General features: G+C 49.1%; 1 protein-coding gene across 1 annotated transcript; it reads left to right on the top strand.

Moving 5' to 3' along the window:
* Window positions 1-9,944: 9,944 nt before the first annotated feature.
* LOC137453716 (lymphocyte antigen 6E) lies at window positions 9,945-18,269 on the top strand. The gene is made up of 3 exons (XM_068163199.1): window positions 9,945-10,078; window positions 15,693-15,812; window positions 17,418-18,269. Exons 1-3 carry the CDS (start codon window positions 10,027-10,029, stop codon window positions 17,624-17,626), a joined length of 381 nt encoding a protein of 126 aa, XP_068019300.1. The 5' UTR covers window positions 9,945-10,026; the 3' UTR covers window positions 17,627-18,269.
* The last annotated feature ends 481 nt before the right edge of the window (window positions 18,270-18,750 follow it).

Here is an 18,750-nt window from a genome sequence, read left to right as displayed (position 1 = left end):
AATTGGGGTTGTTCAGCCTTGTGAAAAGTAGGCTGAAGGGAGACCAGTTTTCTCTCTACAACTACCTGAAAGGAGGTGGTAGTGAGGTGGGGACTGGTCTCTTCTCCCAAGGAACAAGTGATATGGTGAGAAGAAATGGCCTCAAGTTGTCATAGGGGAGGTTTAGGTTGGATATTAGGAAAACTTTCTTCAATGAAAGAGTGGTCAGGCATTGGAGCAGGCTGCCCAAGGAGACAGTGGAGTCACCATCACTGGAGGTGTTTAAAAAGTACGTAGACAGTTCAAGACATGGTTTAGTGGGCATGGTGGTGTTGGGTTGATGGCTGGAACTGATGATCTTAGAGGTCTTTTCCAACCTCAAGGATTCCAAGATTCTGTAAGGTCATATCTCTCTTTCCACACTGGTACCTGTCTTTCCTGGGCTGGAGGAAGAAGATCAGGGCTCCTGTAGTCCAGGAATTTAGGCACAGACAGCCGAGTCTTCTCTCCTCCACCATGGGAAGAATCAGTCACTTTTGCCTTTTCAAATGAAGCTTCAGTGTGACATTGGATGATGGTGCTCTCCAGGCTTAGCTGTGCTCGCTGGGAGAAGACATCCAGGTGATGCTTAGAGGTGCCACTTCAGTGCAGAGGTTGTTTTATAAATCTTATTGTGGGCAATGACTTTGAGTTCCACATCCAGAGTCAGGAGGTGTGGTTTTGCTCCCATCCTGCAGTATGTGGAGAGTCAAAGGGAAGGTGGGTGTGGAGACACTAACCACATCTAACACAAGGGTAAAGGAGCCAGTTTGCTGTTGCTGCAGATGTTCATGAGATTATCACAGATTTGGCAATTTACACATCAAAAGCAAGAACATTAAAATGAAGCAGGACACAGGTCCAAGGTGATGTTTTGATTATGGATATGCACATCAGTGAGGGACATCATCTGGTCGCCAGGCTCAGAGGAACTTGTGAAAGAAATCTTTGGCATCCATCCCAGCTACCAAACTCAGTCTGTTTCACCTGTTCCTGTTTCTTCACAATAGGATATTTCAGAAGACTGGATACCACCAACTGCAGCCTCCATCATCATGAAGGGGATGGAGAAGACTGTGGGGACATACAGAGCAGTCAACCTAGACTCCAGTCTTGAGGGGCAAAAAAGAAGAAATAAACCATAGAATCATTTAGGTTGGAAAAGACCTTTAAGATCATTAAGTCCAACTATTAACCAAGCACTGCCAAGTCCACCACTAAAACATATCTCTCAGCACCATAGCTACATGGCTTTGAAACTCCTCCAGGGATGGGGACTTCACCACTGCCCTGGACAGCTTATTCCAGGGCTTGACAACCCTGTTGGGCATGAAACTGTTCCTGATTTCAAACCTAAATCTCCACTGGTGCACCTTGCAACCATTTCCTCTTGTCATAGAATTACAGAATGGTTTGGGTTGGAAGGGACTTGAAAGATCATCTACTTCCCCCCCCCCCCCCCCCCCCTGCCACATGCAGGCACACCTTCCAGGTTGCTCAAGGCCCCATCCAACCTGGCCATCCTGTCTCTTGTTACCTGGGAGAAGAGATCGTCCCTCACCCCTCTCCAACCTCCTTTCAAGGAACTGTAAAGCGATAGGTCTTCCCTCAACCTCCTTTTCTCTGGGCTGAACAATCCCAGTTCCCCCAGCTGCTCCCCACCAGACTTGTTCTCTAGACCCTTCCCCAGCTTCATTGCTCTGCTTTGGACACACTCCAGCACCCCAATGTCCTTCCTGGAGTGAGAGGCCCAAACCTGAACCCAGGATGCCAGGTGTGACCTCACCAATGTCCTTCTTGTAGTCATCAAACAATTTGTAGGGGCTATCACGGAGATGAGGATGAAGAGCAAGAGCTTTGTAATCAGTAGGTGCTATTTCCACCTGTGACAAGGAGGGAAAATCTGCAGTTAGGGTAAAAGTGGCAGCTGTCACATAGCTGTGTGTTAATGACATTTTTGACACTGTGTCACAGTCAGTCTCATAAGCAAAAGCAAGAAAACACAGTCTAGCTAAAAGCACGAGCAGGTAACTGTCACCAGTTTGCTGTCAAACTGGAATGATCTATTAAACAGGGTCCTCTGTGGTTTTCCTGGCTCTGGGATGATGCAGTGTGATAATTACTGGTTTGAAGGACAGATTAGAGAAGTTGCTCATTGAGCTTGCAGGTGACACACTGAAAGAACCTGCAAATAGGAGAACTCTGGATGACTGATAAATCAAAGCCATAGTCTGAGAAAGAGGTTGTCATTTAGGAAGGTCAACCACAAAGCTCTACAATTGGAGTGGACTCATTATCTGCACAAATCTCCCTTGCAACAGTCTGGTAGAAAACAGAAGCTGTGGTGGGATCTTCTAACACGTGTCAAACCGAGAGTAAAAGTCATAGAAAAGAAGGAGGCCTTGTTGGATCTTCACAATCCGTTGGCAAGTTTTGCAAGTTGCACTGGAAAGCATAAAATGGCGTGTGATGGGATGAGATCCAGTCATCTCTTCCCCAAAACAAAGGCTGCTCACTATTTGCTTTAAGTGAGAGCAGCAAAGGAGCTTTTATGTAGGGTTAGGAAGGTTTCTTAGCATCTACTGTCTAGTGGTGAGGTGGAGAACTGCCTCCAGCATCACCAGCTTGAGCATCACAATCAAGATGCATGAAAGCATGAGAGAAAAATATTGTCTTTAGTATCTCATTGGTGTCTCCATAGGGCTGAAGAATGAACTCAGTTGCCTCTCCTGACTCTCTCCATCTGCTCTCTGTCATTCCCATGTACTTGTTGAGAGTGCTGGTTTGCTTCAGTAAAGCAGAGTTGTTGTGGTCAGGCTTGACTGGAGGTGTTGGACTAGATCACCTTTAAAGATCCCTTCCAACCCAAAATATTCTATGAATTTATGACTTTGCTTTATCACAGAATCAAATGATGGTTTGGCTTGGAAGGGAGGACCTTAATAAAGATCAATTACTTTCAACACTCCTGTCATGGGCAGAAAAACCTTCTACTAGGCCAAGTTGCTCCAAGACAAATATATAACAATGTCTAGCAGCAAAGGTGCCCTTCCACTGACACCATGTAGGAACTTTATCCAATGAATGTTCAACCCCTAGAACACTTCCAGAGTTCCCAGGATCTCAGTCAACAGTAAAAGGAATAGAACTGCTGAGGCTGTGGGTGGAAAGAAAGCTCTGTGTAACATGGATGACGTGTGGTCAGGCATTGGAACAGGCTGCCCAGGGCAAGTGGTGGAGTCACCATCCCTGGAGATGTTAAAAAACCATGTAGACATGGTATTTTGGGACATGGCTCAGTGGGCATGGTGGTGTTTGCCATGGTAATTTGGGAGATGGTTTAGTGGACACGGTGATCCTGGACTAATGGTTGTACTTGATGATCTTAGAGGTCTTTCCCAACCTTAATGATTCTATTATTTTCTCCTTTTTCAGGTGATTTCTCACCTAGGCAAATCCCTAAGCACCACAGAATGTGTTGTCATCATGCATGGGGGATGACAGGACTTCATTCTCCCTTGACTGGGAAACAGGGCACTGGCTGTGTGCCCAATATTCACAACAGCTCACCTGGGATCTGCCTCCAGCTCCAGGGCCTGCTCCAGCTTTAGATGTTAATCAGCAATTAGATAACGTGCAGACATTGCTCCTGGGAACAAGAAAATCCCTTCTACAGGAAATTAGTGTAGTAAAACTTACTGCAACATCTTCGGGGAGAAGAAAGCAATTTTACCATACCAAATCTCTAACAAAGTTGATTTTTGCCCTCTCCTGCTTGTCCTGACAAATTTAGCGTGATCCGTGTCTCACAGGCCCCAGATGATCTAGCCAACAGATCACAGGGTCGTTTCAGTTGCAAAAGACCTCGAAGACCATCAAGTCCAACCATCAATCCAACATCACCGTGGCCATTAAACCTAGTCCCAAAGTGCCATATCCTCAAGCTTTTTGAACACCTCCAGGTGACTCCAGCACCTCCCTGGGCAGCCTGTTACAATACCTGAACAGTCTTTCAGGAAAGAACCATTTGCTACTATCCAACCAAAACCTCCCCAGATGTAACTTGTATTTCTATGCCACAGGTAGCCAAGAGCTGAAAGGTATGCACTTCTCATGCCTCCAACACTCTTGGCAGAGCACAACGAAACTGTTTTGGACTTGCCTTTTACAACCTTCAGAGAGAAGATGCTGCTTTGGTTCCCGTTCTCTTTCATGTCACCCCTCTGTGGGGAAATTCCTGCATCTCTAGGTTCTTTTCTTTCCTTTATCTGTGTTTTTAATGGCTCCCACCCTGTTCTTTGTTCTCTGGAGACTCTTATCTAGGGTCACTTTGTTCCTTGACTTCATTTGAATGGAGTCAGACACAGGGTGCTCTAGAGCAGGCAACACATGCCTTTCCTCTTAACTCTTGCTCTGCTATTTCTTCCAGGTGCCCTCACACACTTGCACGTTCCCACTTATGTATCTTTTATATCGAGCTTAACATTCCTACTGCATATCTCCACAAGCCCAGAACCTTGTCTATAGCTTCCGCACACTTTCTGCAGCCTCCCTGGAGCCTGGTGAGTTCCTTGTTTACAGAGAAACACATTTTTGGTGGAAGGAATGGGGAAGAGCCTGAAAAGTTTCTTCCCTGTCCAAAACAATCAGACAATGAAGTTTCTGCTGTGGGAAAGGAGATGGACCCAATCACAGAAACTTTGCAGGACGCTGAAGAACCCCTTTGATGCTTTCCAAGAGACCAGGACTGGAAACAAGGCTAAAATGTGGGTCAAAAGTTCAACCAGGAGATGGAGATAGGATACATAGGTATGAGAACGTGGGTTTCTCCAATATCCACTGAGCATGTGTCATCCAAACAGTGACCTTCACCTTTATGGGACTGGGACAGAAGGGAACGGAAACGATGACACCACCCAGAAATGAAAGTTCATCTATCTGGCAGTGTGAATGTGGCAGAAGGTTGTGCCTTAACTAAGAAGATCAAAGTCCTGTTCCAGCAACAAAAGTAGGCCAAAGATGCACTGGGTTATGCAGGCAGAGTTTCACAAACCTCAGTAGCCAGCAAGGTTTGTTAGGATGAGAGGAAACCGTCTCAAGTTGCACCAGGGGAGGTTTAGGCTGGATATTAGGAAGAATTTCTTTGCTGAGAGAGTGGTCAGGCAGTGGAACAGGCTGCCCATGGAGGCAGTGGAGTCACTGCTCCTGAAGGTGTTCAGAAATCCTGCAGACATGGCACTTCAGGACATGGTTTTAATGGGCATGGTGGTATTGAAAATAAAGACATTTGTCACCTTCCTGTGGCATCTATGCAAGGTGGTTTTAGCAGGTTTGAACAGGTTTTTGCAGTTTGAACATGTCCAGAGAAGGGCAACAAGGCTGGTGAGAGGCCTTGAGCACAAGCCCTACAAGGAGAGGCTGAGGGAGCTGGGGCTGCTTAGCCTGCAGAAGAGGAGGCTCAGGGGAGACCTTATTGGTCTCTACAACTACCTGAAGGGATGTTGTGGCCAGGAGGGGGTTAGTCTCTTCTCCCAGGCAACCAGCACCAGAGCAAGAGGACACAGTCTCAAGCTGTGCCAGGGGAAGTTTAGGCTGGGGCTGAGGAGAAAGTTCTTTACTAAGAGAGTCGTTTGCCATTGGAATGTGCTGTCCAGGGAGGTGGTGGAGTCACTATCCCTGGAGGTGTTCAAGAGGGGATTGGATGTGGCACTTGGTGCCATGGTTTAGTGAGCATGGAGTCTTGAGTGACAGGCTGGACTTGATGGTCTTTGAGGTCATTTCCAACATTATTGATTCTATGACTCTATGCTCTGCAAAACAATTCTGTTCTACTAACTGGGGAAAAAAACAAAACTGATTTACAAATTCAGCTGGGGTTTGGTGCCTCACTGAGACCCGTGTGCACTGCCCCATCCAGGCTCAGGAAGTCTCACTCAAGCCATGAAACAAAGATGTTGCAGTGAAGGAAACTTTCTGCATGCCACCTGGCTCCACTGAAGCTGAGCAAGCTTTTAGTGGGCTCACACTTAATGCTCAAGCTTTTTAAGTGCAGGTTGTGCTATGTGGAGCCAGGAGTTGGCCTTGATCCTCATAGGTCCATTTCAGCTCAGGACATTCTCCAGCCAGCCATTAGACAGCCCTGCCATTAGAGTCCCTGTGTTGAGCTTTCCAGTCACAGAATCACGGGATGACAGAATGGTGGGGGTTGGAAAGGATACCTAAGGATCATCTAATTCAATTTCCCTGCTAAAGCAGGTTGTCATAAAAACAGGTTGCTCAGGATTGTGTCCAGGCAGGTTTGGAATCTCTCCAGAGAAGGAGACTCCACAGCCTCTCTGGGAAGCCTGCTCCAGGGCTCCAGCATGCTCAAAGCTGTTCTATATGTTTAGGTAAAGCTGTTTTTATGTTTAGGTGGAACTTCTCGTGTTCCAGTTTGTGCCTGTCCAGTCACTGGCCACCACTGAAAAGCGCACAGCCCCATCTTCTCAATCCCTACCCATTAGATACTGATAAGATCCCCTGTCAGGCTGCTCATCACTAGACAAAACCCCACCAGGTTTCTCAGCCTTTCCTCCTCACAGAGGTGCTCCAGGCCCTTCAGCATATTTGAGGTGACCACTGGACTCTCTGCAGTTGTTCCCTGTTTCTCTTGAACTGGGAGTCCCAGAACTGGATGCAATACTCCAAGTGTGGCCTCATCAGGGCAGAGTAGAGGGGTGGAAGAATCTCCCTCATCCTGCCAACCACACTCTTCTTAATGCACCCCAGGCCTTCTTGACTACCAGAGCATACTGCTGGCTCTTGTGAACTTGTTCTGGAATCTGCTGTCCCACACTGTAACCCTAGTAAAGAAGTGGGAGACACAGGTTTACACCAGGAACTTTTCAGAGGGGCTTCCTTATCTAGTGGGTGTTCCACCATAGCAAATTGGTCCTCTGTTGCTCTGCCCACCTCTTCTGTTTGCATCACACTGTAATTAGAGCTCTCTCCACCCTGCCATTGCAGCAGTATTGGGATGAGTCCAGATCCGGTGATAAGTTGTGTCCTGAGTGATTCTTAGGTCCTCTCTCTTCCCCTCCAGCAGCAGACGTCCTCTACAGGAAACTAAGGAGCTGAGAAAACTAGGAAGCTGTTGGCTCTTATGTACTTCTTGTGGGGATGAAGGAAGTGCACAAGACGTTGAATCATAGACTAATTCTGGTCGGAAAAGTTATCTAAGATCATCAAGTCCAACTGTCAACACCACTGTGCCCACTAAACCATGTCCCAAAATGCCATGTCTGGTGTTTTTTTTAACATCTCCTGCTACTGTGCCTCCACCACCTACCTCCCTGGGCAGCTTGCTACCATGCCTGACCACTCTTTGAATAAAGAAATCTTTCCTAATATCCAACCTAAACTATCCTTGCTACAACTTGAGGCTGTTTCCTCACTTCAGGTAGCCATGAAAGCCAACAGCATCCTGTTACTTGAGAGAAGAGACCAAACCCCACCTCACTACAACCTTCACTCAGGGTAGAAGGTGAGAAGTCCTCCCCTCAGCCTCCTTTTCTCCAGAATGAACAACTCAAATTTCCTCATCTGCTCCTCATGAGACTCATTCTCTAGACCCTTCACCAGCTTTGTTGCCTTTTTCTGGACATGCTCCAGCACCTCAATGTCCTTGAGGGAGTGAGGGGCTGAAACCCGAACTCAGGATTCAAGGTGTGGTCTCACCACTGCACACAACAGGGAGACTATATGTGGTGGTTTAGGCTGGGTGCTGGCCCGGATGCCACTGCATAGACCACACCTGGGAGGTCCCAAGGTGTGGGCCCAGCCCAGGGGGTGGTCACAGGCAGGTATTTCAATCCCATAATGCCCTGCTCCCCTATAAAATGCCCATGCAGGGTCTTCACTTCCTCTTTCGTCCCCAGCTGCTGCCTAGGTAAAATGGCGTGAGCCGCCTCCCTTGAGCCTGCCCAGGCCCAAGGTTGGGTTGGGGGTGGGGAGGAAAGAGTCCTGGGGGTTTGGGTGTACCCCCAGGTGGGGATGGGATGTTCTTGGGTATGTTCTGGGATCTCTCTGTCATGGTGCTTGTGGTTCTCTGTAAAGCTTTCATTGGTGTTTGTTTCTAAATTGTTTTTCTATTTAAACTTTCCATCACTTTAGCAATCTGTTTGTCTGAGTCGTTGTTTCTGCCTGTGGTGGGGAGGGGGCTTGCCCCAACCCATTACACTATAATTTCCCTTCTCCTGCTGGCCACACTTGCTGATCCAAGCCAGGATGCTTTTGGCCTCCTTGGCTGCCTGGGCAGATACTGGCCTATGCTCAGCCAGCTGTCAACCAGCAGACCCCAGGTCCTTCTGCTTTGCAACTTTCTACCCACGCATCCCCAAGCCTGTGGCATCCCCTGCCTGTGGCATTGCATGAGAAGGAACAGGAGAGCCGAAGGAACATGCCTTCACGGTACCAAGAGTTTAGAATCTCAGTTGTTGCACCTCATAGCTGAGGTGAGCTTTGAGATTGCTCACATGTCGGCTACAAAAAGTCAGACCAACTCTTACAGAACCTGAACTCGGTGTGTGTGAGCCAGGAGTTTTGTGAGTGAGCTCAGGCCACCGCAAAGCTGGAAGTTCCCATTTTATTTTAGTGCTTGCTTTGTAAAGCAGCGAATGCAACAGCCCCAGCAGCCCTTCCCAGAGCAGGCTCTCAGACCGCAGACATGTACCGCTCACTGTCAGCTCCTGCTAGAATAACTGGCAATGATAAACAAAAACGAGCCCCAGGAGACAAAGAGGAAGTGGGGGGTTTGCAGGCATAGGTTTGTTTTCCAAAGAGAGGACTCTGCAGTTTGACAAGATAGGAACGGGAATTTCTTCTGACAGATGCACTTGCCAGAAAATGCTGATTCTGCAGAATTAAACTCATCTCTGGCATACAGAATGTGTCAGAACTGATTTTTTTCTTGCTGGTTCACAGCCTCCCTCACTTCCAGGCATCCTTGACAGCCAGCTTCAAAGGGTCCCTCCCCTAGTGCCCTCCTTGAAGCTGGTTTCTCAGCTAAAATTATTTCTGTGGGACATACTGAATCTGTGCCACTATAACAAACCTTTCTGGTGGACCTGACTCGGCTCTCAAGACCCAGCCAAGCGGCCCAAGCTGTCCTGTGTCACCCCAGCTGCTGGGCCCTCCTACTTTCAAGCTTCTCCACCTTTTGTATCTAGTCCCACTTAGGCTCTGGTAAACGGTTTAGGAAACTGTTTCTTATGTGCTTGCTTGTGTGGGTCTCTCATGGGGGCTGTGAATGCATAACAGTACTATATATAGAGAGGGTGCCATGCATGCAGGGGGCATTACATTCATGGGGTGTTGCATGCAGGAGATCTATGCACGAAGGGTGTCAGGGTTTTGCAGGTGCAGGGCATATGTGTATAGGGGGTGGCTGTGAACATCTTGGGGGGAGCACGAGTCCTCAGGGGATCTGTGGGTGAAGATGTAGAGAAGGGGAGAGAGAGGCATAAACAGCAGATCCTCGAGGTTGCACTTGAAAAGGGTTGCGCATGAGCGGCGTCCGGCTTGCAGGGAGTCATACGATCATGGAACCGTTTCAGCTGGCAAAGACCTTTCAGATCATCGACTCCAACCGTTATCTAACTCCCAAGTCTGACGCTAAACCTCCTCCTCCTCACTCTTCCCTCAAAGAAATGGAAAGGGCTCGCGAAGGGGAAGGAAAAACCCACGGGGCAGTGGCAGGGGAGAGTTGCTGTGCTGGGCTCTAACCCCACCTCCCCGCTAATCGCAAACCGAAAGGCCATGAGGTGACTATCGCTCCTTTACCCCGAACGCGGCTCCGGCCCGGGGAAACGAAACAGGGCGGAGAGGGCGTCGGGGGAGGCGGTGCGGGGCTGTCCCGCTGGGCGGAGCCGGTGGCCTCTCCCCACCCCCGGCACCCGGCCCAGCCGCCAGCCCTGCGCGCCGCCAGCCTCTTTTGCGCATCTCGCTTGGACCCCGCCGCCGCGCCGCACCATGAAGGTTCTTCTGTTCGCTGTGCTGGCTGCCGTGCTGTGCGTGGAGAGAGGTAAGGGGAAAGGAGGGGGGAGATGCAAGCATCACCCATCCACACCACCTCTCCCCAAGGTCTCCCAGCCCTGGATTTAGGAGCAAATTGGGGGGGGGGGGGGAATGATGGAGGGATGGGGGGGGGGGGGCTATGCTGAATCTTGCAGAGTGGGCTCTGGAAGTTGGAGGTTTGCCGGCGTAAGGGGGTCAGGGATGCAAAGCAGCTAGCGGGGGGGACGACACAGAGATGAGCTGTGCCGGGTGGGTGGAGGGGTGTCTTTCCGAGCCTTGCTTCGCAGCAGTGTCCCCTCTTGAAGCAGGAACTTCAGGGTTTCCTTGCGTCTATGTAGAGGTGTGCATCTCCAGCTGTTCCTGGAGCTCTTCCCAGTTGCAGCTCGAACAAAGCCCAGGGCAGGCTCCAGTCCCCCTTTTTGGGTGCAACGATCCGGGATAACGGCGCTGAAATGGACTGAGATGCAGCCAAGGGAAAGGGGAAGGGGGGAGGGGGAAGGGGGAGATATGGAGCCTAGCTCTGGCAATGGATGATGGAGCAAAGTGTGGGCAGAACCACTCGTGATTCTGGCTTCTGCTACCCCCACTCCCATCAGCATCCCTTGGGGATCCGACCTGTCATGGCCAATGTGTGAGGCAGTGACCCCCCAAGGGATCATGTCCTTGTAGAGCGTATCATGGGGCTGGCACTGAAGGTGCAGAAAATGTGTTTCTTGTTGCTGGGCGTTAAACTGCAAGTTGTCCAAGTGGCAGGGTCTGCAATCTCCGCCTTCCCATCGACTCCATTTCTGCCTATCCAAAAAAACTCCACGGAGCAAAACCCCATATTGTTTCCATATGTCAGTGCTTGGAGAAGCCAAACAAAGAGCAAACGGGAGTTCTGGGCTCTCTGAGCCCCTGCTCAGGAAACAAGGACTCTTCTTGTCTCTTGAAGATACCGCTGAGGAGAAACTAGTTATTCGCTGCCCATCCCGTGCCCCCCCACCCAGTGAGATCGGGTAGGAATTGGCAATTCAAGTGCTGAGTTTCCCGTCAGAGCCCAGTTGGCATCTGTTCAATTCCAGCTGGGAGGATGGGCAGTCCAGGCCAAGGGGTTTCATTCCAACCCTGCCTCCCCCCAAAAAAACAAGAACAACAAACAGAACACATTCAGCTTTAAAGTAAGTTCTTAGTCAGGCAGAAGGGTCTGTTGCAGGTAGCTTTATCCCCGAATGCTTCAAGCACATCCAGGGAATCTGCAGAAAAGCTTTACCAAGTGCCCTGAGGATCGTCTTAAGAGCAATGGAAAAGGAAAGAGCGTTCGGTGTGGGAACAGAATGGAAAAGCTGCTGAAGCAACAGCATTTTTCACCATTTTTCACCACTGAAGTAAGCTTTTAGAGGCATTCTTTTTTTCCCCCTCTTGCTCTTTGCAAGAATGGATTCAATCTCTTATCTTAGGAATTCCCCCCAAATGATCTACTCTGTTCTGGGAGCTCTTTGTTCCTCCAAGGAGCTAAGCAGCAAACAAATAAACACATAAATTCTTCTGCTGTGTTTCCCCCCTGCATTGTTCAGGGTTTCTTGTTTCAGTCTTTTTTCCCCCCTCATTTTATTTCTTTCATAGCTTTCAGCTTCAACTCTTTGCTGTGTCTCCAGCCCCATGAAATAATTCTGCCACCCTTCTTGTGCCTATTGTCTAAGACATTCAGCCTCCTTGTTCTCTTAACTCTGCAGTTATTTAGTGATTCTATGATTTAGAATCTAGTGATCTAGTGATCTAGATCTAGTGATTCTATGATTTAGAATCATAGAATCATTTAAGGTTGCAAAAGACCTCTAAGATCATGAAGTCCAACCATCAACCCAGTACCACTATGCCCACAGAACCATTTTCTGGGGCACAAAGTGGCACCTACCTCTCTGTACATTTTCTGCCTTAAACTACATTGAGACCTTTCCTGGAAAGATTTTGGTCTATATTAAAGAACAGGGGTACTAGGTAGGTGTGACACATTAGAAACATGGGGACAGGTAGGAGATGCTGTGGTAGGAGCATAGATGTTGTCACATGGTGAAGAATTTCATACCTAAAGGCATTTTGATGTGCATGGATAAATATTTTTGGATGTGTTTGTATCTGGAGCCTCTAAGGCTTAAAGACCAGCACTGCACCACTCAACTCATGCATTCAGTGTTGTGAGCCAAATACATATGGGGACATACGGTCCTGCCATAATACCCACAGGAATCCTGTAATCCTCTTCATTCCTGGTGCCTGTGAAATGGGATGAGTCAATTTTCCTCCTCAGTTTGCCCTCAGAGTGTTTGCAAGGTGAAGAAAGGTTTGGTACAGGTCGCCTGAGACTTGATGATTGGACTTGATGATCCTAGAGGCCTTTTCCAACCTTAATGATTCTGTGATTGAGAGCAGAAACATGCTGGGGACAAGGGAACAGGAAGGAAGTTGCCTTCACTGTCAGGTGTCCCAGAATCACAGAATGGTAGGGGTTGGAAGGGACCTCTGGAGATCACTGAGTTCAACACCCTTGATAAGGCAGGTTCACCTAAAGAAGGTCACACAGGAACATGTCCAGGTGGATTTTGAATGTCTCCAGAGGTGGACACTCCACTACCATTCTGGGCAGCCTTTTCCATTGTTCTGTCACCCTTAAATTGAAGAAGTTAGGTGGAACTTCAAGTTTGTGCCTATTACCCCTTGTCCAGTCACTAGGCACCACTGAAAAAAGTCTGGTCCCATCCCCAAGACAGTTTTGGCCAATGAGATCCAAAACACCACTCATGAAAATGCTCAGCACGGGACAATGATGGCCTTAGAGTCAATAGCTGGCTTTGTCCTCCCCCTCTCCTAGATCCTGAGGCAAGGTCCACCTAGGAATCTCTCCTGGGGCCTTTGACTCAACTGGTGGGCCTGTAATCCTGGGTTCTGGGTGTAGGTTGTGACTACATGCTGGGGTAACACAGTTTTGGTGCAAGGATCATTGGCAAAGTGATTGTTGTTGGGAGGATGTATGAGTCAGTCTGGGAAATTCTTGCTTAGGGGGCTGTGGGGTTTGCTTTGTCTCCAGAGCACAGTCCTTTGGTTGCCCTCGTGTGACATTCCAGTTCTCCCACTAACCCACTTTAATCTGTTTCACTGAGATTTATGTTCTTATTTTCTTTTGACTGCCTTGACCGTGGCTGCTCAAAAGGCATCCCTCCCAGAACAATTGTTACTTTTTTGCCATTTTTTTTTTTTCATTTTTAATAAAAACCTTTCCTTGAGAGAAACAGAACTGGGAAGAGCCTCAAGAGGTCATGCAGTCCCATGGCAGAGCGGAACAGCTGCTGACTGCGATTTGTCCATCTTATCATAGAATGGTTTGGCTTGGAAAGGAATTTTAAAGGTCATCTAGTCCAACCACCCCGCTGTCAGCAGGGACATCTGCAACTAGAGCAGGTTGCTCAGAGCCCCAAACCACCTGACCTGGAATGGCTTCAGGGTTGGGGCTTCTACAGCTCCTCTGGGCAACCCGGGCCGGGGTCTCACCACCTTCAGCATGAAAAAAAATCTTCTTTATCTCTCATCTAAATCCCCTCTTTTAGTTTCAAACCATTGCCCCTTGTCCTGTCACAACAGGCCCTGCTCAAAAGTCTGTCCCCATCTTTCTGATAGGCCCCCTTTAAATACTGAAAGTTTACAGGGATGTCTCCCCAGAGTCTTCTCCTCTCTGAGCTGAAAAAAACCTCATCTCTCTCAGCCTGTCCTCACAGCAGATCATTTTTGTGGCCTCCTCTGGCTCCACTCCAACAGGTCCATGTCTCTGCTGTGCTGAGGACTCCAGAGCTGGACACAGTGCTCCAGGTGAGGTCTCACCAGAGCAGAGTACAGCAGCAAATTCTTATTCTTCATAATATTCCATGACAGGGACTCTGAACCTCAACAGGCTTTCCCAGAGCTTCACCCACTTCACCTCCTTAGGATAATCTGTAGTGGGGTCGAAAGAGGTGGGATCAGGAATTGTGCTGGTGTGCACTTCCCATCCTAAATCAACTCCCTCTCTGTTTGGCATCCTGTAAACACAGGAGGTGAAGTTACTGCCTCATTGAAGGACTTGCCATCCAAGGGCTGAAAAAGCAAAGGCCATGAAACATCAGGAGCAGACCTGATCTGTCTGCCTGTGTTGGTCAACAGTGTGGATGTAATGTTGTTGTATGTAAAAGGCATGGAAGATCATGTGTCCACCACAAGTGCACATGTCCTGCTGAGTTCCCAGTCCAGGCTCTTTCTGCAGCCATGTCCCACCACTGAATGCTGTTTTCTAGTCTTCCGCCTTTCTTGGGCAGATCTGAAGGATGAGGGGTGGGAGCCATCTGGTGTTGTCCATCCTGCTGATGTAGGATAAAGCATTTTAGGGGACCTGTCATGGAGGAAGGTGTGATGTTTTTTGGTGTCCCCTGACTACAAATTAACAAAGGTTGGTGGCACGTGCTGTCTTCCTAGTGCTATGACTCTTCTGGGAAGAGGGGACAGTGCAAGTCCTTGCAGATCTTGCTGCAGTTCTGGGCTTGCTCTGACTGAAAAATTGTTTCCACCACATGTGCTAGCTCAAGCATAGCCTGAGCTTTGTGCCCTGCTGCCAAAGGCATGTCACAGAAAGCTTCAACCCATGGTCATGCTTGGAGTGTTTCCCATCAATGTCCATGGTAGCTGAGCTGAATAAGTCCAAACCTCTGGCTCCAGTTTGCAGGCCTGAACTTGTGTTGGTTTCGTTTCATTTGCTCTTAGAGGTCTTTTCTAACCTTAATGATTCTATGATTCTATTCAGGACATGGTTTAGTCAACATGGTGGTGTAGGGTTGACAGTTGGACTTGGGCTTAGAGGTATTTTCCAACCATAATGATTCTATTTCAAGCTGGCAACTGGAGCTTGAACCCACTCTTGGTGCAAAACAGGAGCATGCCATAAAGTACCAGGTTGGCCTATGGTTGTATTGAGGTTTTAGCTGATGGTTGATCCTGCCAAGAGCTCAAAATGATGTATCCCTTATGCCTAAACCCTTCACTTGGCCCATTATTTTGGGGGGAAAAAACCTCTTGCAGGTTGTTAAAACTGAAATGCTGAGGGGCTTGGAGCATATCTCTGAGGAGGAAAGGCTGAGAGCTCTGGGGCTGTTTAGCCTGGAGCAGCCTGAGAGGGGATCTGATCAATGCTCAGCAAGAGCTGAAGGCTGGGGATCATGATGTGGCTGGGCATTTTTCAGTGGTGCCCAGTGACAGGACGAGGGGGTACAAACAGGTTTGGACTCAGGTGGTTTCACTTGAACTTAAAGAAAGAATTCTTTCCTTTGAGGGTGATGGAGCACTGGAGCAGGCTGCCCAGAATGGTTGTGGAGTCTCCTTTTCTGAAGAGATTCCAAACCCACCTGGGCATATGTCTGGGCAGCCTGCTTCAGGCAAACCCTTTTCTTACAGTGGATGAACTCCAGAGTTCCCTTCCAGCCCCCCCAGTGCTGTGGTTCTATGAAATAGCAAGCATGTCTGTGGCCAGAAGTGGTACATGCCATGTGTCAGAGGTGAGGACCACCCAGTGAGGACATCTTCCCACCAACCCCTAACTGTGATGTGCCTTTCCCTTGCAGCCCACACGCTCATCTGCTTTTCCTGCTCGGATGCATCCTCCAACTGGGCCTGCCTGAAGCCTGTCAAGTGCGGGGAGAATGAAAACCACTGTGTGACAACTTACGTCGGAGTGGGAATCGGTGAGTGCTGACAGGGCTGCCTTCTTTGCCCCTCCTGGCTGCTCTCCTGGGTCACCTGCTGAGCTGCAGGAAGGCAGCTTCCTTCCTTTGGCTGGAGAAAAAAAAAGGAAAAGGAAAAGTTCTGCTTAGCAGCTGAGTGTCAGACCATCCCAAGGGATTTTTAGGAGGGATGTGCCTCCAGCTGGAGTCACGTTAAAGCCCACGTGCCTGCACCAGTTCCGGGAATCTGAGGGGAATTTTGGAGTGGGGGTGGGGAGGTTGCTGATGAATAAGTGAAAGTGTGGAGGATGCTGCAGGGCTTCCTCTGCAGGAAGCTCCAGGCTTGCCCTTCCCGCTTTTACCCTCTGTTTGGGTTGTCCATCTCTGAGTCCCACCTGTGCTTCCTCTGCGGGCAAGGTGGGGTTGCTAGGAAGGGGAGATTTGCAGGTTTCCTCCTTATGTGCCAGGAAGGATCTGGGGGTGGGGGGTGTCTGTGCTTTCTGGCTGCTTCTCCTAAGAGAAGTGCTGCTCTGGCAGGTCTCCTGGTGCTCTCCCTCGCAGAAGGGAATGCTGTTGGATGTCTGACTTGCAGGGTCTGCATCGTGGGTGGGTTGTGCATGCAGGAACCGAGGGTGGGAGCTTCATAAACCTGTCATCTTAGCACAGTGCTAATGGTTTCCTCTTTCCTGCTGCTAAATGTGTGCTGCACTTCCAAATGCAGGCTCTGTCTCCCCACTGCTCTGTGCTCCCCATGCTCCTTGTCTCACTTGAGGAGTCTCTGGGTCAAGCTCAAGTGGGATTTTTGAGATTCTTCACTGCTGTAGCCAAACTTTGGCCAACAAACTTTGACCAACAAGCTGTCCCTAGGGTGTTGCATGGTCTCTAGGCTCTGTGTGGGAGGTTATCATGGGGTGTTGCTTGAAACGTGTGGGCTGGCTGAGATTACTGTTGTGGCCTCATATCAAGAAGCACGTCATCCAGACCCCTCCTGGAGTACTGCATCTGGTTCTGGTGCCCCCAATACAAGAAGGACATCGAACTGCTGAAGTGGGTCCAGAGGAAAACCAGGAAGATAATCAGAGAGCTGGAGAACCTCCCCTATAGGGATAGGCTACGAGAGTCAGGGCTGTTCAGCCTGGAGATGAGAAGGCTCTGTGGAGACCTTCTTGTGGCCTTTCAGTACCTGAAGGGGGCCTACAAGAAAGCTAGGGAGGGACTTTTTACAGGGACTTGTAGTGATAGCATGAGGGGGAATTGATTGAAGCTGGAAGAGAGAGTATTTAGACTGGATGTTAGAAAGAAATTCTTTACAGTGAGTGTAGTGAGACACTGGAACAGGCTGTTCAGGGAGGTCATGGATGTCCCCTCCCTGAAGGTGTTCAAGGCCAGGTTGGGTGAGGCCTCAAGCAGTCTGGTCTAGTGGGGGTTGAAACTAGATGATCTTTAAGGTCCCTGCCAACCCAAATCATTCTATGAATCCCCTCCATGTCACCTCTGATGCTTTGACTATTTCAGTGCTGTTATTTCCTTTGCAGAACAGCTGATCAGCAAGCTGAGAAACATTCTAAACCCATCTTGTTTTCCTTTTCTTCCCTTTCCCCCCCAACCCCCCCTGTCTAAATTCAGGCAGCAAGTCTGGCCAGTCCATCTCCAAGGGATGCTCTCCCATTTGTCCCAGCGCTGGGATCAACCTTGGCATAGCAGCTGCATCCGTTTACTGCTGTGACTCCTTCCTCTGCAACATCAGCGGCTCCAGCAGCGTCAAAGCCAGCTACAGCCTCCTGGCCTTGGCTGTCCTCGTCAGCTTCCTCTACGTCCTCAGGGCTCGCGAGTGATGGGGCTGGCCGAGGAAGAGCTGTCTTCCGCAGGCCGTCACAGGTCTCATTAGCCAATATCTTCTCTGTTGCTGTCTGCAAGGAGATTCTCTGCTTCTCAGCAGGCTTCCAAGGTGGTTGTTTCCCAGACTTTTCTACTCTTCCAATATTGGAGACCTGGGCGGTTTGGCCGAGCTGTTCTTCTCCTTCTGTGGACATACCCCAGTGCACTCTTCACACCTGCTTGGCAAAGGTGGATCGTTTTGGAAGGGTTTCTGCTTTTATAACTAATATTTCCCCCCCCCCCCCCCCCGCCCTGACTCGTTTCTAAGGTTGGTTCAAACAAGGCTGGGACTTGCCATGAAACCATTTCTAACCCCAGACACCGCCCGGTCAAGCATTCAGACATTCCCGCCTCTCACCTCCATGGAGGTGCCTGGCACCAGCGTGCTCCACCACATGGCTGATCCTGGCACTGAGAATCCGTGACCCAAAGGGAGATGCATTCCTGGCCTCTTGCAGCTGCAGTCTCTGTTTTTTATAAAATCATTTCATTTCTTCTGCTCCTGGGCTGACTTTTCTGGAAAACGAATGAGCTGTTACCTTGCCCTTCTGAGCTTTGTAAGTGCCAGACCTGAATAAACATGCTCCTCTTGTTCCCTCAGATGGGACACGTGCTCTGTGTGTTTCCTTGCTCCAGATAACTGTTATGGAAAACCCAAATATTGTGTCCAGCACGAGGGCCTCCTAACTTCTTGAGCAGCTTTTGAGTGCTTCCATCTCAGCATTCCATCCAGTTCACCTCTGAGCAGCAAATCCATCTCCTCCCTGTTGCTGTCCTTTCTTGATTAAACACCCTAGACCGACTGGTTTCACCTCTCCTGAGAACTGCCTTTTCCAGGTGTGTTTCAGTGGAAAAAGCCAGTTTTGGGGGTTTGAGTCAACCTCATTACTCCTAACAGAGCAAACACCCTGGAAATGGGGCCTCTTAAAATTAGTCTCCATGCCACAAAGACTTGGTGCCTCAGTTTCCCCACTTTTGGATGTGTGGTGGTGAGAGACAATAACATTGTAACCTAAACGACCCAGGGCAACAGGTCTGCTTGAAAAATGTAGTGAAGTCAAAGGCAAAGATCTCAAAAGTC

This window comes from Melanerpes formicivorus, unplaced genomic scaffold (assembly GCF_026170545.1).
Source record: "Melanerpes formicivorus ecotype bairdi unplaced genomic scaffold, bMelFor1.0.p_v2 SCAF_71, whole genome shotgun sequence".
NCBI classification, from domain to species: Eukaryota; Metazoa; Chordata; class Aves; order Piciformes; family Picidae; genus Melanerpes; species Melanerpes formicivorus.
Note: the sequence above shows the minus strand (reverse complement) of the source record. Positions and strands in the feature narration are given on the sequence as shown.

What these genes read in the sequence shown, in the direction of transcription:
- LOC137453716 (XM_068163199.1), top strand. Translation starts at nt 10,027, where the DNA reads ATGAAGGTTCTTCTGTTCGCTGTGCTGGCTGCCGTGCTGTGCGTGGAG. An exon ending in CGTGCTGTGCGTGGAGAGAG is followed by an intron (nt 10,079 to 15,692) that starts GTAAGGGGAAAG and finishes TTTCCCTTGCAG; the next exon opens with CCCACACGCTCATCTGCTTT. An exon ending in TTACGTCGGAGTGGGAATCG is followed by an intron (nt 15,813 to 17,417) that starts GTGAGTGCTGAC and finishes GTCTAAATTCAG; the next exon opens with GCAGCAAGTCTGGCCAGTCC.